General features: G+C 60.6%; 2 protein-coding genes and 1 long non-coding RNA gene across 3 annotated transcripts; 1 reads left to right on the top strand and 2 right to left on the bottom strand.

Moving 5' to 3' along the window:
• Positions 1 to 51: 51 nt before the first annotated feature.
• TMPRSS4 (transmembrane protease, serine 4) lies at positions 52 to 7635 on the bottom strand. Its single transcript, XM_017809598.1, has 13 exons — positions 7427 to 7635; positions 4185 to 4215; positions 3994 to 4107; positions 3690 to 3842; positions 3478 to 3607; positions 2404 to 2505; positions 2246 to 2286; positions 1716 to 1875; positions 1334 to 1500; positions 1071 to 1166; positions 824 to 963; positions 530 to 679; positions 52 to 371 (listed from the first exon to the last, which is right to left on the bottom strand). Exons 1-13 carry the CDS (start codon positions 7433 to 7435, stop codon positions 360 to 362), a joined length of 1305 nt encoding a protein of 434 aa, XP_017665087.1. The 5' UTR covers positions 7436 to 7635; the 3' UTR covers positions 52 to 359.
• Positions 7636 to 15672: 8037 nt separating this feature from the next.
• Positions 15673 to 17925, top strand: LOC108494770. Its single transcript, XR_001873954.1, has 3 exons — positions 15673 to 15772; positions 17158 to 17261; positions 17816 to 17925. It is a non-coding gene; the product is annotated as an uncharacterized LOC108494770 (long non-coding RNA).
• Positions 15754 to 19603, bottom strand: IL10RA (interleukin 10 receptor subunit alpha). The gene is made up of 7 exons (XM_017809595.1): positions 19495 to 19603; positions 18590 to 18710; positions 18300 to 18478; positions 17865 to 18031; positions 17386 to 17536; positions 17121 to 17239; positions 15754 to 17003 (listed from the first exon to the last, which is right to left on the bottom strand). Exons 1-7 carry the CDS (start codon positions 19556 to 19558, stop codon positions 16083 to 16085), a joined length of 1722 nt encoding a protein of 573 aa, XP_017665084.1. The 5' UTR covers positions 19559 to 19603; the 3' UTR covers positions 15754 to 16082.
• Between the last annotated feature and the right edge of the window lie 1782 nt (positions 19604 to 21385).

Below are 21385 nucleotides of genomic sequence, written 5' to 3'. Positions count from 1 at the left end.
ATGTGGGGAAACTCTACAGCACAAACATCATATCTCTCTGTATAACAGGAGTGAGCTGACAGCAGCTTCGCCCCCCAGGAGCCATCCTGCCACAGCGGGGTCAGCACAGGGCAATAAATTAATCTTTCTCCGGAAGGGAGCTCGAGCCGGTCAGATTCCTTTCGGTATCGGTGGCTGTCGCTCCGAGCCTTTTCCTCCTTGGCTGGGCTCTGGCACCCTAAACCACAGCTACCAGTGAGGGTTTGGGAGGCTCAGCTCACCTCCCGTGGCTGGAGATCCATGTCTTGGAGCCGAGACAGCCAAGGGTAAAAGGATGGGGAGGGAGGCCTGGGGAGAGAAGCGACCTGTTCCGGCAGGTCTCAGAGCTCCGACTGCGAAGAGAGAGAGGGAAGAGATTGAAAGCTCTGAAAGGGCAGCCAAAACCAAGAGGAAAACAGCTGTGTCCTTAAGGAGACAGCTCAGCTGAAGGGGGCTGCCTCTCCCCCCACCAGCTGTGCACAGAGCAGTGGGGTTGGCAGGATGGACTGACCCTGCGGACGGTGTAGATCCAGCCCAGGTAGGCACGGACACTGGTGTAGACGCCGGGCGTGCTGGGGGTCCCGCAGCCCTGGCCCCAGCTGACGATGCCCACCACCTGCCAGTGCCCGCCCGAGTACAGGAGGGGCCCGCCGCTGTCCCCCTGCGAAGGACAGACCCTCTGAGGGGGGCTCAGGAGCCCCCCAGTCCCCAGCACCCGTTTCCCACGACAGCTGTCCCCTCCAAGGGGCCGTGTCATGGGTGGGTGCAGACCCACCCACTCCTCTTCCCAGCCCAGGCCCCCCACCTGGCAGGTGTCCACCCCTCCCTGGGGCAGGCCGGCACACAGCATCCTGTCGGTGACCTCCCCGTGGTAGGCGGCCACGTTACAGCTCTGCTTGTCTATGAGCTCCACCTCCGCCTGCTGCAGGCGCTCCGACAGCTTCCCTGCGGGACACGGGGCCGCTCAGGGGGGCTCCGAGGGAGGGGAGAGCCCACCGGCAGTGCTGGGGGGCTCTGCCCTCGCCCCCATCATCCCGTGCAGTCCAGCTCACCGTGCTCCTCCGTGTAGCCCCAGCCTATCACCCACAGGGGCGTGCCCGGCACCAGCTCCTCGTCGAAATAGGGCAGGCAGATGGGCTTGGTGTTGTCTGCAAGGGAGATGGCTGGGGGGGCTCACAGGGAAGGGGCCCAGACTGGCTGGGGCCACCCACCAGCAGGGCACTCCGTTCCCTGCTGTGCCCTCCCAGCCCCGCTGCTCGGTGCCAACAGAGGACCCTCGGGCCTCCTGCCCCAGCAGGGCTGTGCCACGGCTCACCTGAGACGTGCAGGGGGGAGCGCAGCTTCACCAGGGCGATGTCGTTTTCCCTGGGGGACGTGGGTGTCACCTCGGCCAGGAACACCTTCTCCACGGTGGAGGTGGCGGTGCTGGAGAGGAGGTCGGAGCCGGCCTTGACGCGCCAGCTCTGGATGATGGGGTTGTTCCTGCGCACAGACAGCTCTGTCACCGCTCCCTGCTCGTCCCTCCGCGGGGACAGGCAGCAGAGCCCTGCCTGCACGCTGCCCTGCTCGGCATCAGGCCCAGGGCACGGAGATGTTAATTACACACATGTTAATTGACATTTAATCAACGCACGGCTCAAACCCGGCGGGACTCAGCCCAGAGGAGCCGCCCCAGCCCTAGGGAGGTGCCGACTCACTTGAAGCAGTGCGCGGCCGTCAGGACCCAGCGGGGGTCGATGATGCTGCCCCCGCAGATGTGCTCCCTCCTGTACTGCAGACTGACCTGCCACGGCCACGCCTCGATGGCAGCCGGGCTCCCGCCCAGCACACGCGGCGTCCTGATGCTCTGCCCGCAGTCTGCAGGCGTGGGGGGCAGAGGGACACGTTAGGAGGGACAGGGCGAGGGTCTCGCACCTCCCAGGGAGGGGAGTGTGGCTGGGGTGCCTCACCCCCACGACACTGCCATTGCCCCTCATCCCCAGGCTTGCTGGAAGGAGTCCAGCCATCCCTGCCTGCTCCAGCCCACCAGGAGGATTGGTTTAATCAAGGTAATTCATCAGCAAAAGTAACCCAGCCAAGCAAGCTAGGTAAGTCTCCCTCAGGTGTTTCATTTCTGGAGGGTTTGTACTGGCTGAACGAGGTTAGCAGTAATTAAATCCAACTTTCCTCGTGCAAACACCGCGGGGAGTGGGGAGGGAGAGGGCTGGAAGCAAGTCGTGGTACTTACTGGAACAAAAGAGTGAAACAACCAATCCAGACAGGCATTTCCTGGAAGAGGGAGGAAAAGGGCTGGATTGGGTGGAGGACAGGCTCAGGTTCTGCTGCCGGGCACCGCGGGCTCCCCCTCGGGGCTCAGCGGCCACTTCCCACACGGTGCCCGCTCACCTGCCCGGCTCCAACACCTGGAGGCTCCCGTTGTCCAGTACGACCTCGCGGGGAGGGAGGGGCTGCCCTGCGCTCACCTCCACCCCCTGGAAAGCGGGAGTGCTGCAAGACACGGAGGGCACGGGTCAGCAAACTCAGCTGGGCGTGGGACACAGGGACTGGCAGGGGACAGGCACTGGCGCCTGAGCATCTTGGGAGCCTGGATCCCATGGAAAAAAGGGGGTCCTTGGGATAGGGACATGGGGATGCCAAAGGGGGAAGTGCCAAGTCCCTGAAGGGCCAGTGGCAGGATGGGGGGGACTGTCCACTGAGCCCAGGGCCAAGGACAGGAGCAAGTGAAGGAAGGGAGAGTGCTCCTGCTATGCAGAGGGGTGGGCAGGTGGCCCTGGGGGACATTTGGGACCTGTGCTCAAAGCCTCAGTGCTTGACTTCCTGCCGCTGGAAAACACCATCTTGGGCTTAATCTGCGCTCCTAGAGGAGCTCAGACACCAGAACGCATCTTCTTCCTCGTGCACACCTAACTTGACTCAAATTCTCCCCTAATCCAGGGGTGATGCCAAGCATTTTCCCCCAAATTTCAAGTTTAACCAGCTGTAAGTGATTGCAACAACCCAAACTTGCTGTTAGCTCAGGGTGGGGCGTGAGGGGGACACAGGTGGATGACATGGAGCTTCATGGCAGCTGTGAGGATCCAGCCCCAGCCAAGAGCTGCTGTCCCAGGCCATAAAGGGGCCCTGTGCCCACCCCTCCCCAGGTGAGTGATGTTGGCAGGGAGAGCCTGGGCTGCCAGGGAGAGGGCAGTGCTGCTGGAGGGTGGGGATGAGGTGAGGGACAGCGGCAGGGCAGGGTGCCCATGGGCTGGGGGCAGAGCAGGGCACACTGAGCACAGCACTCTGCTTTCGGGGGAGGCTGCCAGGGCTCTGAGCCAGCTCCTGTGTGGTGAGGATGGACTGAAACCATTAGTGCAGAGCTCTGAGTGCTCTATAGGTAGTCAGAGCCCCACTCCAAAAGAGCTTTTATGGGAGAGGCACAGATAAAGCAGTGGGGTGAGGCGTGGGGAAAGCCCCCTGTACCTGCTGTAGCCCATCTGCTCACAGGCTGCCTTGGCCAGCACCAGGTCGAAGTGGTCGTGGCAGACACAGGACCAGGTTCCAGTGTTCCTGTTGAGCACCTGCAGGATGGATCTGTCTTTGGAAACGCGGGCTGGAGGCAGACACAGAGTCAGCTTCTGGGTGGCTTTAGCAGGAGAGCACTCCAGAGTTCTCACAGGGTGTCCTGCACTCACCCCCCACTGGTGGCCCCTCAGGGACCCACTGGGGACAGTTGGCCTCGTCCTCGCCCTGCAGACAGTCCACCTGCCCGTCACACACCCGCTGCAGCGGCACCAGCTTCAGGGGCTGTTTGCAGAACAGGTAGTGGTGATCCAGGTAAACCTTGACTGGAGGGAAAGGGGGGCTCAGCACAGAGCTCTGGCTGCTGGGCAGGCTCAGGGCTGGCATGGGGGGGCTCAGCAAGGAGCCGGGTCCAGAGCCATGTTTGCTGAGCTGTGGCCACGTGAAAGGAGAGGGAGAGGACGCTGGGAGCTGTACCCAGGAACCCGACGGCGACCAGGCAGGCGAGGGTGAGCACCACGGCCAGGACGAGGATGCCGACCCGCTTGAAGGACTCCAGTGTCCTCGGGGATTTGTGTCTCGTGCTGGGACCTGCAACACAGAGGAGCGTGGCCCTGTGTGGGCAGGCTCAGCCTGGCAGCCCTCAGCCCCAGCCCCACAGGAGTTACCTCTGCCATTCAGCCGCTCCGAGGCTGAGTCCTGCAAAGCAGAGGGAAAACCAGTCAGCGAGGGGAACCTGCAGCCAGAGAGCAGCTGCAGGGTCTGGAGCAGTGTGGGGAGCTCACAGCTCACCAGCCACCCCAGGAAGGGCAGCAGGGATGAGCAGGGAAACTGCCCCAGCCTCCATCCAGCTTCAGAGCTGCTGGGGAGGTGTCCTGGTGTGACACCTGGGGTCACCTGCTGTGTTGTTCCCTTGGACACCACCTGTGCAATTCCAGTAAGTGGCTGTTAATATTACTGTCATTAACACGCCGGAGGCTTAAAAAGTCATAGATGTTAAAAAAGAGGCGCTTTCTGATGTGCCAAGAAACCCTGAGTCAAAATACACACGCCTGCGGGGCTGTGGCAGGCGGGCATGTCACGACGGGGGTTATATCGTCAGTAGGGTCAGACAGCAGGAGGCACAGCCTGAGCATTCCCCGAGAGGCTCCAGGAGCACTGGAGGAACCAGCCCCCGGGAGCCAGCGCTCCCAGGGTGGGGAGGGAGGGAGTGCAGGCTGTGCCGCTGCTAGGACACGCAGCAAACACAGCCCGGCAGCAGCCGGGGCTGGAGCCGTGATGAATCAGGCATTGATCCACTTGATCTCCTCACAATTACCCCCCTGTACCAGCTTCTCGTGGGAGAACTGCCCAGCTGCAGGAGGGCAGGTCCTGTGAGCTGCAGTGACCCTGTCCTCAGTGAGAGGGCTGGTGCTGGGCAAAGCCCAGAGCCCCTTTGGGGGGGTTCAGGTGGGCACCGTGTGTGCCTGTTGCCCTGTTTTGCAGCAGTGTTGGTGCCGTGCCGTTGAGCAGGAGTGTGTGGAATGGTGTTCCTGCTCTGCTGAGACTGGTCCCTTCCATGCCCAGCCAGCCCCAGTGAGCTCTTGGCCTTTGCTGTTGCTTCTGGACTCTGCCACGACAGGTAAGAGAAGTTTTTTGCATGGACAGAGGTAAGGAAGATTAAACCTGCTGTGATAAATCTGCAGATCCAGGAGGGTTTGGGGTTTGGAAGCCTTTGCTCCCTGTGCCATCTCAGGGCTTGGAGGCTGGGACTTAGAAGAGCATTACAGTGGGACTGGGCGTGTGGGTGAGGGTCTGTCCTCCAGCCCAGGACAGGTCAGAGGAGAGGTGAGCCCTCCCTGCCTGGGTCACTCCAGCGGGGCATGTTCAGCCATGCACACCCCACCTGCCAGCAGGATTGTGCAGGTGAGTGCCAATCCATTATTGCTGGGCTCACCCACAGAGCCAGCTCGGGTTAATGTGCTGCTCCTTGGCTCACTGCCCCTTGCTCAGCCAGGACATGTTGCCTCCCCATCATGTCTCTGCTCCGTGGCTTGGGTTGCCAGTTTTGGGAACAAGAAGTGACTTTGCAGGCGAGGATCCTTCCTGGTGCTGTGGGCATGTGGCCGTGCCCCAGCATGCCAATGCCTGGCTCCTTTGAGGAAATGCCAGCGGCTTTTCTCCAAACAGCTGAGGTCAGCTGGCACCCGTGCCAGCTATGGGAAGGTTGTACCCAATTCTCCACCCCTGGATGGGCTCTGAGCAGCTCCTGGGGGTGCAGAGCCTGGCTCCTGGTGGCAGGGAGCAGGAGAGCAGGGTGGGAAGGTGCATGTGCATCCTGCACCTTCCAGAGCCGCTTCTCTGCAGCCCCTGGTGCCCACAGGAGCCCTGGGGGTTCTGTGATGCTGCACATACACCCTGCAGTGCAGCCAGCCCAGGGCATGTGGGGCTGGTCCTTCCTCATGCTGACCTCCTGTGTCACCGTGGGCCCGGGCTGGGCATGACCTGGATAATGGCATCCTAACATGACCTGGATAATGTCATCCTAACATGACCTGGATAATGGCATCCTAACGGTTCCCACTGGGAATGGCCCCAGGCCACGATGGATCCTCCAGCCTGGGGGACACTGCAGTGGCAATGCTGCCCTTGCCTGTCCCCAAGCTGCCCATACTTGTCCCCATCACGTCATCCAGGCTCCTTTCCGAGGCACCTGTGCAGGCCTGGGACAGATGCAGGTGGAATAAGAGATTATTGATTTTTTATATTTTTTTTTGCATTTTCTTCAGTCCACAGACCTCCTCTGTTTCAAAGGGTTTCACACCTCGGAGCTGCCCAGAGCTGCCTCTCCACGACTCCTCTCAAACCCACACTACAGGCAAGAGCTGCACTGGTTAAATCCAAAGCAAGGCAAGAGCTGTACCCACTCCTGCATGGAGTGGAGGCACATGATTTCCTGGAGAACCCAAGGCTACCCTAACTAATTGAGCTCCCTTGCCGTGTTCTCTCAAAGCACTTAATGCCACTATGGCCATTTTGTGCTGTGCAAATGCCAGCCCAGGAGCCGTGGAGTTCTGATGAACCTCCTCACCCACACCATCCAGGGGGTGCAGGCTGTGCTGAGCTGTGCTTCTTCCCTCCCTCAGGAGCAGGTGGGCTGTTCCTTCACAAAACCACACTTCCCAGGTTGATTGGCTTCCCAGGGTGATTGGATTCTGAGGGTGACTCCTTGGCTGCGGGGATTTAACCCATGGGTGTGTGTAGCTGTTGCTGCCGTGCAGGGGGTGAGCTCTCCACCCTGGAGGGGATGATGTCCTGGTGTGTTGGTGGAGGGTTTTGCGGTGCCCAGCGAGGTGGGTTGTACCCGTCTGCCCTCTTAGGGAAGCCTTTCCCTCCTAGGGAGGGACTGCATGCCAGGCTGGGGTTTGGTGGCCATGGCTTTGCTGGCAAAGGGCACTGCAGGCAGCGAGAGTGTCCCCAAACAGGGGGACCTGCAGTCCCACAGTGGGAGCTGCACTGCAGGACAGGGGGGGCTGGCTCTCACCCAGGTGGTGCCCAAGAACCAGAACCTTCTCGGGAGGGATGAGACTCCAGAAGGGCACGTTGCCCTTGTCATGCAGACTGCACGACACACTGCCTTGCTTGTCTGCTTCCCGGGCTGGGAGAGGGCCGAGGCAAGCCAGAGAAACATGGGAGTGAGAGCTCAGGAAGGTACCCAGGCACCATATCTACCAGCCTCAGTGGGGTGTTGAGAGATGCAGGTAAAACCCTGCCCTGCCTGGATGCTGCCAGGGCTGGGGAGCTGCAACTCTTGGAGTTTGGGCTGCCCCTTCACCGGTGAATCGCTCCTGGCAGTGCCAGGCTGGGAGTGCGGGGGGACATGGGGTGTGTGGGGAGCCAGGGGCTGGGGGCAGAGCTGTCAGTGACTCACCATGTTCATCCAGCTCCAGCGTGGTCCTTCTGCCTGCAGAAATCCGGCCAACGCCAGAGAATCACAGAATATCCTCCAGTGTGGGGCACGGGCAGGCTGCGGGTGCCCCGATACCCAAGATCCGGGGCCGGCGATGCTCCCGCAGCCCTGTGCCTGCTCTCTGTGCCCGCCCTGCACTCACACTGGGGCAGGACCGCCCCAGCACTCCTTAAAACCCACAAGGGGAGTTGTGAAACAGGAATTCTGGTTTGTATTGTAATACAACACCGGTCTATCAGCAGCACCCTCACCTGCTGTAATCTCCTGAGCATCTGCCACCAGGGGGGTGACTCACCTGCAGGGCTGCTGTCACCAAATAGCTTATCAGAAGTGAACTGACTGATTTTTCCTGCTCCTCCTGACGATAAGGGCATCCACGGCCACCCCGCTCTTTGTCCGGCTCTTCCGCGTTGCGCGGGGTTGTTTTTAGGCCGAGGTTTTGGTAGGTGGAGGAGGAAAGGAGGAGAGTTTATGCACGAGGTTACCTGGCTCTCGGGTCACTCGGTCTGTGTGTCCCCGTGCAGCCCCAGGTCATGGCTGGCAGCTGCTCCTGGCAGTGCTGGGGGGGAGTTAAAGTGAAGGAAGTGGGTGCCCGTGGAAGGTTGTCCTGAGGCTGCAACGGGGAGACAACAGGGCATGCTCAGGGGTGGCCGTGCCCTCCTCTCGCAGCCCCCATCTCCTTGCAGAGCAGCTGGCCTGCTTGGGCATTGGTGTTGCATGAGCTGAGGCTGGCAGGGATGTGTGGGAGAGGGGCTCTCACAGCCCTCAGCCCTGTTTTAGGCAGTGCTCTGCCTGCAGGCAGGTGCTGGGGGTGCTGGTGGAGCAGTGCATGTGTCTGATGTAAAGCTGGGCTACACATCCAGGAATAATCAATCCTTCTGGGATGGAGAGGCTTGGTTTAGCCTGGCAGGATGGGATGGAGGTTTAGGTGTGCAGGAGCTGCTCGCCCCAGCTGGCTGAAGGTGGCCCAGGGGCTGGGCTGGGGTCGGGGAGGCTGCAGGCTGCCTGCCCTCCTCCACACTCCCGCTGGAAGTGATGGGTGTGCAGGGTTTGCTGAGCAGCTAATTACCCTCTCCTTTGGTAATCCAGCTTTCCACAGGGTCAGGAGAGCTGCTGCTGCCAGGTGTGTGTGCTGTGCCAGTGGGAGGCTGTAGAGAGCCCTGGACCTGCAGCTCCTCAGACAGAGAGCTGTGCCATTGCTGTGCCATTGCTGTGCCATTGCTGTGCCATTGCTGTGCCATTGCTGTACCAGCTCTTCCCTGTCACAGCAGGGACCCTGCCTGCTCCAGTAGCCTGACCAGGGATCCTGGAATCCACGTGTGGCTCTGCAGGTAAGGGGCACCCTCCCCACACTCATGCTGGGGATCCAGCCCCCTCAGGAGGTGTGGGGATCTTGGCTGGCTGTGCCCGCAGCTCCTGTCCCCATGGTCCATGTGATTCCCAAAGATTGTGGGATGGAGGGTGGGCAGTGGCACTGGCAGGTCTGGCTGGAGGATGCCTGTGCTACTGTGAGAGATTTCAGCTTGAAAACCCCCTGGTTTAGGGGCTGCAGCAGTGGGCAAGCTGGGCAGAGCTTGGGTCCCTGGTGTGCCACGGTGGGCCCTGACAGCCTTCCCAGAGCATCCCAGTGCCAGCCCCGCTGCCCTGGAAGGGAGAGCAGCCCGGGAACATCCGTGGGGAGGGAGGTGGCATGGCAGGAGCAGCCCTTCCTCCTTTGAGGTTAGCAGGGCTTTGAGGAAGCAGCTGAGGTTTGCAGATGTTATGTCACAGCTCCGGGCGCCTTCGGGGCTTTGCTTCCTGGAGTGCGGCTGCATTTCCAGCCCTTCCCCGGCCTCCTGCACCCAGAGCCCCGGCATGACACAGGTTTCCGGGCATCCCGGCTCTGTTGGGGTCAGGCAGGGGTCAGGCAGGGCTGGCCCAGGGCTCTGTGTGGCCAGCAGTGTCCCCGAGCCACACATGTACACACCTCATCCCTGTCCTCTCCTGTCTGGCAAGGAGTGGTCGCAGCCTCTCCGTGTGAGCTGGGGACTGCCAGGACCTGGGGGTCTGCAATGCCCATTGTCCCCTCTAAATCCCGCTGGCTCTGCATCCCTGCAGGTCTCAGGCATCGCCCCTGCTCTTGGCACTGAGATGCTCACCCTGGGGAGGGCTGCTGGGGGGCTTGGCCCTGCCCTGGCCACCCTGTGCCGCTGGCACTGGGGTATGGTAGAGGCTGGGCCTGGCAAGGTGGCACAAAATGGGAAGGAATTCTGCCCCTGGATGCCCAGTTTGCAGCTGTTAATGGTTATCCCTGTTTGTCACTTCTTCCTGCAGCCAGGGGAGGTGGTTTTTCCCTCTTTCCACGAGCAGGAGTTGATTTCCCACCTGACCCTGTGGTTCGGGACTTTGAGGAGATGATCTCATAGAGCTGTAAGTGCATCATCTCGGGAGATGTCTGACAGGGGGCAGCTGCTGGGGGACTCCCTGTCCCCCTGGGGTCCTGCACGGGGCCATAACCTTTGTGGGCATCCCCAAATGCCCAAGCCTCTGCCACCCTCCTTGCTGCTGGTCTTTGCCAGGAGGTGGTTGCCAAAGGACACGGCCACTCGGGCACCTTGCCAGCGCTGGACACACCTGTGTACAGGGTGCCCTTGTCCCTTGGGCTCCCAGTGCTCCCAGTTCAGCCTCTTCCAGCAGTGGGAGAGCAGAGCTGCTCACACAGGCGGGCATCGTGCCCACCCCAGGGGGTGGGGAGGCTGGGCTGGGCACTGGGATGTGCCGTCTGCCGTGTCTGCTGCAGCTCCTCTGCTTTCTCCCCAGGAACCAGTTGGACCAGTGGGCGAGGACTGGTGCCTGGCCTCGCTGCAGTGGGGGTGGTGAGGCAGCTGTGTCACTGGGAGAGGAGGGCACGGGCAGGACGTGCCAGGCTCCAGCACACACAGGGCTCTGCTGCAGCAGCTCCAGCCCGGGACAGCCGTGAGCAGCTCCTGCACTCAGCACCGAGATGGACCCCCAGAGAGGTGAGTGAGGGCCTTTGTCTCCCCTCAGGGGGCAGAGGTGGGATGGTTCATGGCATGGGCAGTGTTTTGGTGACCTTCCTCCCCTCTGCTGTCTGGGAGCTGGGGCTGAGGCTCAGGTGCCGTGGTGGCTCTGCCTCGAGCAGTGCTGCTTGGAGCCATCCCTCTGGGATGGGGGGATGTCTAGGAGGATGTCTGCTCCCGAGGGTGTCAGGGCAGGGATGCCTCCCACACTCGGCGCGGGGCAGGGCCTGGGCACGAAGCCATCATCCTCCCACTGGCAGTGGGCGTGGGGACAGGGCAGTTTCGGCAGCCACCTGATTCAGGGAGGCTGTTGCAGCTCGTTCCTCCTGCCCTGCAGCTCCTGCACATGAGTCACGGCTGCAGCAGCTCCTCACCTCACCCCTGCCGGGGCCTGGGGTCCCAGGGCTCCAGCTCACCCCTGCCCCAGCAGGAGCAGGAGGCACTGGCTGCCCATGTCACCCTCTCCAGGCAGGAGGGCTGGGAGAGGGGAGGGAAGGGCGGGTTGCTGCTGCTCCCCTGCCATGGAACCCAGGTGCTCACAGGCTCTGCGGCTCCCGACTGGATCCCATCAGGTAGGGCAAGTGCTGCTGGTTGCAGGATGACCCAGGACCTTGCTCACTATGCAAACACTGTGACCACAGGGGAAATGTGCTCACTCCACTGGCATCTGCCTAAATTTAGCTGCTGTTAGGTCATCCCTTTCCGCTGCCTCCTCACTCCAGACTCTGCACGGCGCAGGATCCATCCCTGTGCCCTGCACTGAGGCGCTGGCCATGCTGTGGGACAGTGCCCAAACCCCCTGTGCCCTCCTGGGCACAGCTTCCCCAGAGCTGTCAGCAGAGAATTGGATTCTCAGCAGCTCTGCTGTGCTGGGCACCTCAACAATCCTGGGAGCATTGGCTGGTGCTGGACTTCGCCAGCCCCTGTGACATGGACGGGAGGGATGGAGTGGTGTAGAGCCCCTTCCATGTCTCTGCACAGCCCCTTCCATGTCCCTGCACAGCCCCTGCCGTGCCCCGTCCCAGCCCGGCGCTGGCAGCCCGAGGCTGCTCGCCCTGACAAGTGCATCCTCTAGAGGGAACTGCCAGCCCAGAAATGGGTCTGCCTGCCTGTGCAGGGCTGGCTGCAGCGATGGATGGCTCCCGGGGCAGCTGGACGAGGTGCTTCACCCCACGAGGGTGTGAGTGGGACCAGAAGTGGGGATACAGTGTGGTCAGGGTGGCCAGCTCCCTCCCCAGTCACCATCCCTCCTGCCAGCTCGCCTGGGGACAGCAGAGGTGGTGGCTGTGTGACCAAGTCTCCATCACAGGGCTTTGGAGGTGGAAAAAATCTCTGTGCCACAGCACTCAACAACTTCGTGGTGTGTAACCCTTCCCCACTGTAGGGACAGCACAGGGTGGAAGGTCAGATCCCAGCCATCCTGTCCCCTTCAGGGGATGATCAGAACCCCCAACCTCCCAGAGGTGTTTGTCTGCAGAGCCCCTTCTCCCTCTGCTTTGCAGGGGAAGAGTCCATCAATGTGGTCGGGGCCGTGCTGGGCATCGGGCTGGCCTTGCTGATCCTGGTGGTTTTGGGCTACACCTTCATCCGGTGGTACCAGAGGGGCTGGTGCTGGCACCGTGAGTGAGGGCAGGGCAGAGGGGACAGGTGGTGCTGGGGCAGGGAGGGTTCAAAGGTCAGGGCTGCAGGGTCTGGGGAGCACCCCGACCTTTGCTGGCCCCTGGGAAACCTCCGTGCGGGGGCTCTGGGGCGAGCTGGGGACACGCAGAGGCGAGGAGGGCGATGCACCCTGATGTCCTGGTGCTGTCCCACTGCCTGTCCTGCCTGTCCCCGTGCTGCCACAGACTCACAGCAAAGCAAAGGTGGGTTCATGGCACCACATGGCTCTGACACCTCTTCCTCCTGCCTCTCCAGGGCCTGACTTCGTCTTCAACCTCTACCACACACAGTGAGTGTTGCCCTGGGGGAACGTGGGGTGGGCTGGCTGCTCAGTGTGCTCGGTGCTGAGGTGTCACACACCCTCACCAGTCCTGAATCCCCCACCTTCTGCAGTTTGCAGGCGCTGCCTCCCCAGGGTGGCTGTTCTGGGGGTCTCCATGGGGACAGTGCCCACCCTGCGGGCTGGCAGGGGCTGGGCAGCTTGCTGACATCTCTGCTCTCCCCACAGCGGGCTGGGGTCAGTGGCAGTGGAGCTGGTGCCCCCATTCAGCATCAGTGGCTCTCTGAGCACCACGGGCAGTGGCTACAAGCCCTTCCACACCCGGGGGCCATGAGGAGGGAGCCGGGCTGCTGAGCAGGTAGGACATCACCCTGTGATGGGTGTGGGGTCCCCAGCCATGCATGTCCCCCCAGCACAGCCCGTGGGTGCCTCTGAGGAGCCCAGGGGGATGACAGTGCTGTGCCCCAAAGCCTCCCTGCTGCCTTGTAGCCCCTGGGCATCGCAGCTTTCCCTGGGATAGTCCCAAGGTTTTCCCAGCAGAAATCCTGTGGCTGTGGGGCTACAGGGGCTTTCCCTGGGTTCCGGTTTTCGTTTCCCCTGGACAGGCTTTGGTTTGCATTTCCTTCCCTACTGTCCTTGGCCTGGGGTGGAACATGTGGGGAGGGACAAAGGGGGCTGGGGCTGGAGCCTGGGTGCTCCTGCACCGCTTCCTCTTGCTGCCTCTCACCCACCACCCAGCACCAGCCAAAAAAGCAACCAAAACCGGCTGGGGGGAACTCCTCCATTTTCACTTCTGTAAAAAACAGCCCCTGAACCTGCTGGATTTCTACTGAAATGGTAATGTAGCAGTTTCTGTTTTTAAAAAAAGCTTCACAGAATAGCTGGGGTTGGAAGGGACCTCTGGGGACCACCTGGTCCAAACTGCCACCGGAAAAAGTGACACAGGAATGCATCCAGGAGGATTTTGAATGTCTCCAGAGAGGGAGACTTCACACTCTCCCTGGGCAGCTCCTCCATCTGCTCCCCAGCCACAGCTCTCTTGCTGTCCTTCTCTGGCCATGGGCAGCTCAGGAGGTGCCCGGGGCTGGCACTGGCACAGCCTCCCCTCGCTTGGGATGGAGGAAGAGGATGCGGCCTCATCCCAGGCTCCCTCATCACTCATCCCAGAGAAAACAGGCACCCTCCCCACGGCTCAGAGACCTTCCAGCCCTCAGGACCAGCCACCTGCATGCCCAGGAAACCTGGGGCTGAGAGTGCAGGGCACCAGCTAAGGAGGACAGCCAGAAGCCCCAGAACTGGGTGGCCGGGTTTGTGCAACTGTGGAAAATGCTGTGAAGAAATGGGAAATCTGCTCCAGGCCCCCTCCTCGCTCCGGTGTCTGGACCAATGTGGGAGTTTGTCCCCTGCACCAATAGTGCAAGCAAACACCTCAGAAAGCCCCTGTGAGGTTTGTCCTGATTTTTTCATACCAACTGCCTTCAGTCTCAGCAGAGCAAGTGGCTGTGGAAGTGCCCAGAGCATGAGAGCAGCCGTGGGGAAGGTGCTGTGGCCACAGAGAGGGACCATTTCTATGCAAACTTTCCTCAGAAGGAAAATGAAGAGAAACTCGTGACTCCCCGTGGCTGTGTGCAGGGAAACCAGTGAGGACAGAGCGGGATTTCCAGGCGGTCGGAGGGACTATCAGCACTCTTGGCTACCAGAGCCAAGCCCTGTGGTCTGCAGCTTTCTGGCAAACTCCTGGGTTTGGTTGAAAGGAGAGCTCTGGCTGCTCCTGTCGCCCTGGGTGCTGGCAGCTGGAGCCCTTGGTGGTGGGCAGGAACTGCCGGCGCAGGATCCGCCCGCGGAGCTTTGACGTCAGCGGCGCTTGAAAGAAAAACTAAAAAAAAGGTCAAGCTTAGTTTTGATGACTCTGTTTTCCAGAGGAAGTTGGAAAAAAAAAAAAGAAAAAGAAAGCAAAAAGCTCCAGCCCCCAAAATACACGGAGGCAGAAGAGTTGGGGTCAGTGGAGGGACAGGAGGAGGTGCCCAGTGACCTCCACGGCCGGGCCCCGCGGGATGCAGGCACTGACCTCACGTGTGAGTAGTGCAACATCAGGTGTAACGAAAGGCAACCTGGCAAAGATCAGTGCCCTTCTCCTGCCTGCAGTGACTCATGCTTTCACCTGAAAAACATATTCCCCGAGGAAGGTTTCCACCAGCAGTTTTAATGGGACTATCCCACCGTGAAGGTTCTTGGAAACTACGTGACTCTTGGAAAAACTTCCCTGCTGCAATCTGGCAGCAGTCAGGTGTGTAGCCCGCGGTGAGTTGTTCCATCTCTTGCTGTTTCCATTCTGACAGTAACTATTCACAGAATCACAGAATCAATTAGGTTGGAAAAGACCTCTGAGGTCATCAATCTAACCTATGACCAAACACCACCATGTCAACAAGCCCATGGCACTAAGTGCCACATTCAGTCTTTCCTGGTTTCCCCAACCCCTGGGTTTGATTTGTTCTGCTCTGCCCTGAGGTTCTCCTGTCCTTCCCCGGTGCTGTCCCACAGAATCCCTGTGTATTCCCTGCTGTCCCATCCCATCCCTGTGGAATCATGATGAGCAGTTCAGCTCCTTTTCCCTGCTGCTCCTCTGGTGACTGATCCCACAACACTGCCCTGGGACAACCGCCCTGGTCCTCAGGTGTGTGAGAAGCTCTCAGTGATCTGCCTTGGTTCTCCTTTTTGCAGCTGTGATGTGCTGGAAATGCTCTTCCCCACGTGAGGCAAAGGCACGTTGCCCTTTGCTGCTGGGGAATGTCCGTGCGTGAAAATGGAAAGCGCAGCTTGACCTTAGGAGAGGATGAACAGACAAACAACCCAGATAAATAACACCACATCCTTTGTATTTACAAATTAAATAGAATAAATAATGTCTGCATACAGCAGGGGCAGAACACAGCCCATAGTGTTAAGCAGGGCTGGCCTGGCTCATCGTGTATCCCGTAACCCATGAGACAGCCAGCACCCCGGGGCTCTGCCAGAGGGGCTGGATGCAAAAGGCTCTCTGTGGGGTCAGGAAAGTCCCTCACTCCCTCCATATGAGGTCAGCCAGGGAGGGAGCCCCGTGCTCCAGCAGTAGGGTGGCTGATGTCAGGCTGCCCTCTGCTCCCAGTGTCTGTGTTGTGAAAGGTCTGGATGTCATCGGAGGACGTCACCGGAGCTGTGGATGTCAGCTGGAGGAGCCCAGTGCTGGCCAGAGAAAGGGGGAAGTGGAAACACACAGCTGGCCCCAGCCCCAAGGGTGGCCCTGTGCCTCAGGCTGGGCTGCTGAGGAGGGCAGACAAGACAGGATCATCCTTGGGAAACATCCTGGTGCGTATCCTTGAGCTGGGCGAGCCTCTCCAGCGCAGTCCATCCCTGTCTCTCGTTAGTGTACACCAGAGACCAGCTGGAGGGACACACTGGAGGCTGTCCACACAGTCCTGGGGCCAAAGCAGCCCCAGCAGTAGCTGAGCAGGTGCTTCAGGGACGTGTCTCAGCCCGGCACCACTTGGTTTGGTGTGTTAACATTCAGGGGTGGCAGTAGCTTATTGAGTGGCTGCTCCCCACGGGCAGCGGGTAGAAGAGGTAGTTGTGTCAGTGTGCAGGGCTGGCAGCACCTGCTCCCCGGCCTGGGCACGGCTCACAGGCGGCTGTCCTTGCTGTCCCCACTGAGCAGGCTCAGGGGGTTCACTGGCAGTGTGAGCCAGTCCGTGCTGAGGCTGGAGGTGAGGGGCAGCGTCCCCAGGACGTCAGTGTTGAAGATGCTCAGGTCGAAGGGAGCTTTCAGGAGCTCAGGGCAAGCTTTGGAGACCAAGGGAGCACTTGGAGCCCCCCAGCTCAGCAGAGTGGGGGCTAGGGGTCCCACCTGGCTGGAAAAGTCCAAGGAAGGGGCTCCCCATGGAGCGAGGTCCTGCGCGTGGCCACGGGGATGCTCTGGAGAGGACTGCTTCAAATACCCTTTGGACACAGCCAGCTCGGAGCACTCAACATCCAGCACGAGGTCAGTGCCCTGCCCAGGCCCTTCACAGCCCGAGAGGGGCATTCCCTTGGCTGGGTCCTGCCCTGGCTCCACCGTGCCCCTGCACTGCTGCAGGTACCCGCGGAACTCCACGGCCTCCTGGCCGGTGGCAGGGCAGAGCTCTGGCTCCCCTTGGCTGCTGTTCCCGCTGCTGGAGGAGCACGTGGGACCAGGGCAGGGGCTCTCCAAGCCCACACCGCTGTCGTCGCCAGTGGGCAGCTGTCGCCTGTAGCCCTGGGGCTCAGGGCGGGCGGAGCAGCTCAGTCCGGGGGAGGAGGAGGGGATGTGCAGGCAGATGCCGCTGTCGGTGCTGCTGCCGCTGTTGTCTCGGCTTCCCACGGGTCCCAGTAGGCACAGCCGGTCCTCAGGCCACACTGGGAGCTTCCAGCCCTGCTCCAGGGGCACCTGGGCTGTGCTAGTGCTGCTGTCCAGCTGGGGCTCCTTCTGGCACAGGAACAGCTGTTGGATAGGGTCTGTGTCCAGGCTGCCCAAGGATGGGGGCTCGTGCTCCACCCAGAGTGAGCTCTGCTTCATGAAGGACTTCTGAGAGGGAGAGAAAGAAGGGAGTGAGCTGGGCTTTGTCCCTTTTGTTGCTGGCTTCTCCCAGCACTCCCCAAGCCTGCGCCTGCCCCTCCATGCCAGCCACAAAAGGTGCCTTACCAGGACAGATGGTGTCCTCACAGGTTTCTTTATGTAGGTGTGCACCAGCAGAGCCCCCAGGATCCCCAACAGCACAATGACGCAGGGGCTGAGGATGCTCGGGAGAAGCTCCACAACCCCTGCAAGAGAGGACGTGTCCAGGTGAGGGGGACAGGCAGCGTCCAAAGGGCACAGAGAGGCTGTCCTGGCGTGGACCCCGCCACATCCCCAGGGCCAGGAGGCTGAGGAGGGTCTGCATCCCTCCCTTCCCTGGCCCCCCACTCACTGTGTCTCTGGGCGGTGGTGACACACTGCTCGTCGGTGCGCGTGGTGCCGACGTGCCGGTTGGTCAAGCTGGGCTCCACGCTCAGGCAGTACTCAGTGCCCCAGAGCAGGTTGCTGAGGGTGAACTCTGCCCTGGTCTCCACCACTTCAAACTGCAACAAGGAGAGCACAGGCTGGTACCTGAGAGCCCCCAGGTCCTGCAGCAGGGCTGGTTCCCCCTCTTTCTTCCCCCCTCCTCCCCTCTCCCCTGGGAATGGGACATCTCCCCTCCTCAGCTGACAGCATTTAGCCCCAAAATCCCAAGAACTGGGGAAGCTGCTGCAATAAAACACACAGAGAAACCTCTCTGCTGTGTCATGGCTCTGAGAAAGCTCAGCATTTAGTTTTACAGAAGAACGTGCTTTAACAATGTGTTTTTTCCACCTGAGCAGCACCGTGTGGGACAGACGGGGAGAGCATGGGAGCAGCAACTCATCTCACCATCTTGTTGTCCTGTGTCCTCCTGACGTACACCCGGTACTGCCTCATGTCCTCGTGGATGTCTTCGTACCTCACAGTGACTTTCCCAGTCTGGAAGAGCAGCTGCAGGTGCACATGGATGGTGTTGCCCCTCACGGAGAGGCTCTGGCCCGACAGGCGCAGGCTGGCTGGAGGTAAGTCAGTCGGAAGAGCACGTTAGGGCTGTGTCCTGCTTGCAGCACTGGACTGAGCTGTGACTGTCCCTCACAGCCAGTGCCACCCATCCTCGCTTTGTCCCATCCTATCCTGCAGCCTGCCTGCCCTCCAGGAAGGTGTGGAGGGATTTATCCCTGCTCTCATTCATCCCACAGTTCTTCCCAAGTGGTTTGGCACCCTGACCTCACCATCCTCAGAGCGTCCTACCCCTGGCCGAGGTGAAGGCAGACCCCAACCTACCATCCTGTGGGGAGAAGGAGTTGGTCCTTTGCCACGAGGACGTGTGGTTCCCAGACACGGCCCTGACCCGGGCGTAGTAGCGCTTGTCGGGATCCAGGGTGTAGAAGGTGAGGTCGCAGGATTGCCTCGAGGACTTGGTGCACTCTGGGATGGCCGTCCAGGGGATTTTCGTGCCGTAGCTGCGGGGAGAAGCACCGGGGGTGAGAGCCGTGCGGGCAGCAGGGACTCAGCTGTCCCTTGCCATTGGAGTCAGATGGCAGGCAGGGCTCAGCCCCCACGGCTGCACTCACACTTTGTACTCCACGTCGTAGCAGACGTCCCTGGGGTGGCCGTGTCCCGGCTCCCACTCCAGCACGTGCCACGTGGTCTCGGCAGCGAAGCGCACGCGCCGGGGGCTCGCCAGCCCCTCACCTGCGGGACCCACGGTGGGCGTTGGGTGAGGCTGCACAGCCCCCCGTCCCACTGATGCCCACGGGAGCTGGGCAGGGCCCTTGGGAAGGCCTCCTGGAGCGTCACCCCATGTTTAGTGCTGACCACTCGAAATGTGTAAGGATTTCCACGGATTTCTTTGTCTGAGTTTCAGCGTTTGCTCATCCCCATCTTCCCCTTCCTTTCTCTTTGGGCAGAGCCCAGCTCAGCCCAGCCAGGGGGTTCCCCGTGCTTTTCTGCCCCCAGAAAGGAGCTGTATTTGCATCCCCAAGCCCCTGCCATTGGCCACGGGGCCTCTGTCCGGACTCAGCTTTCTCGCAGCTGTGTTTGGGCTCCGCTTTCCTGTTTTGCTCATCTGCTGCCTGGATGAAACAGACTGTTTTCACACCTCCTGCCTGATTTCAGTCCTGTCACCTGGCAGCAAAGCCTCGGCTCGATAACATCTGCCACCCCCCGTGTGGGTTTCCCTGGCAGCTGCTGTCTGCCGGCAAACACCGAGCCCAGCAGCGGCCGTGGCACCTTGCCTGTGATCACAGCGCTGGGGACAAGCGAGGCTGGGGACTCAAGAGCCTTTGGGCTCCCAACCAGCAACAAAAGGCAAGTGGCAAGCAGGGAGCCCTGGCCGTGTCTCGCTCCAAAGCGCCCGTCTGAGCACCCAGTGATGGTGTCCAAGCTGTGGCTCCAACCTGCTCCCTGCCTGCCTCCCCCATCCCGGAGCCGCGGAGATGAGCGGGGAGATGAGAACCGGTGCGGGCAAGAGACTCACCGTGCGTGTGCGGGGTGAGGAGCAGCGCCAGGCACAGCGCCAGGGCAGGGGCAGAGGGGCCCATGGCAGCCCAGCATCCTCCGTGGCAGCAGGGTGAGTGCGGTGCCGAGCTCTGCCCCGGCGGGTGCCGAGCGCCTGTTTTTCCCCGGGGGTTGGCTCAGTGACGTCTCGGAGGCGTTCGCAGAGCAGGAGGAAAGTCGCTGTGCAGCTACTTCCACTTTCTGTTTTTTTGCTGTCCACCCACTCACCCCCAGACAATACCTCAGCCCTGGGCTGGGCATTTCCAACTGCAGACTTAAAGGAAGAATTTTGGGGGCTTTTCTGAGCAAAACGGTGCAGTGCTGAGAAAGGCAAGTACAAGTACACGATGTCTCTGCCTTTGCTGCTTCCTTACGAGATGAGATGTTAAAAGCACAGCAAAGGTGAGTGTTAGCACTGAGGGTGACCTGTCACAGGGATTTTACAGAGCACAGCACCATGTCCTGTCCTGCCAGCTGCTAAATCCAGCCAGGTTCCATCCAGCCCTGGAGCCCCAGGAGAGGGTTCTGGCTTTCCCTTCCTTTGGGCTCGGCCTGTACCCTCCCATTTCTTTCCCCATGTATGGGGCTGAGTGACAATTTCTGGGTTATTCTGTGTCCTGCAAACACCTACACACATCTCAAATCCAGTGTGGCAGGGGGCTGTCGCTGTCCCCAGGGCTCTGGTAGCCCCCCAGGTATGGCCATGACTCACGTGGCTGTGGGGTCTGGCCCCACGGTGATGTCCTGCCTATCTGGTGATGCTGAGACCTGAATTATCCCCTCCCTCCAGGGGCTGTGAGTCCTCTGTTTGCCTTCTGGCAGGTGGGATTACAGGAGAGCTTGCTTGAGGGTTTTCCTGGAGCCCTCATGTGATGGGGAGTGATTCACCCCAAGAAGAGGAATTTCCCAGTGGGGAATAAGTGGAAAAGACACAGAAAAAAAGAGTAAGAGGAACCAAAAGTGCTCGGGACAGACTCAGAGAGCATCATGTCAGGCCTGGCTTGGTGGGCACAGAGGTGCAGGACCTCAGGTTCCTCCTTGAAGAATCATCTTAAATGCCTTAAGTGGAAGATTTCTGCTGTTTTCCCTGACTCGTCCTTCCTGCTAAAGGCCAAGGGCTTCCACAAACTTGCAGCCTGGTCAGAGCACCAGCAGCAGATGCCTTCCTGCCCTGGGTTTATTCCCCAGTCTTTGGCAGGTCTGTCCTATGACTCTGCTATCAGCTCCTGAGTCAGATCTGGCAGCCACTGAACTTAGAGTCCTGAGATGAAGCACAGCCCATCCCACACAAAGCCACAGCTTGTGTTTTGTGTAAAATAATGACAATTAAAAGCAACAGAACCAAAAACGAGGGAAGAGGGAGCTTCGTGGAAAAGACACCATGGGGCTGGTCCTGCGGGTGAGGCGGTTCAGAGGCTTGGGAGAAGGGGTTGGCGATTTAAGGGAAAATGAAACAGGCTGAGGAGAAATGAGAGTTCTGCAGAAGGCTGGGATGGTGAGTGGCACAGGCACCCTGGGGGACTCGGACTGGCAGCTGAGCTGCTGCACGGTGGGCAGTGTGACCTGCGGGTGATGTGGCTGACCCTGAAATATCTCCTGGTGGACACACTGCAGAGAAACCCAGGGCAGGGACAGCTGGGTCTGTGTTTCCCTAGCCGGTGTCCCTCGGGAAGTTTTCCCAGGGTGACAGAGGGGTCAGGCAGGGATGCTGCACTGTTCAGTGCAGGGCTGGAGCCGGAGGGCTGGGTCTGCACAGCCCTGCCGCAGGACAGGAGCAGAGTGATCCTCTTCCCTCCCCAGTTCCCTCGTGCCTGGAGGTTGGAGCGGAACGCGGAGGAGCCGCCGGGCTCTCCTGGGCTGGTGGAGCCGGC

The sequence above is a fragment of the Lepidothrix coronata genome, unplaced genomic scaffold (assembly GCF_001604755.1).
Source record: "Lepidothrix coronata isolate B3197 unplaced genomic scaffold, Lepidothrix_coronata-1.0 Scaffold27, whole genome shotgun sequence".
NCBI classification, from domain to species: Eukaryota; Metazoa; Chordata; class Aves; order Passeriformes; family Pipridae; genus Lepidothrix; species Lepidothrix coronata.
The sequence above is the reverse complement of the archived record's forward strand: the minus strand, read 5'-3'. Positions and strand labels throughout refer to the sequence as shown.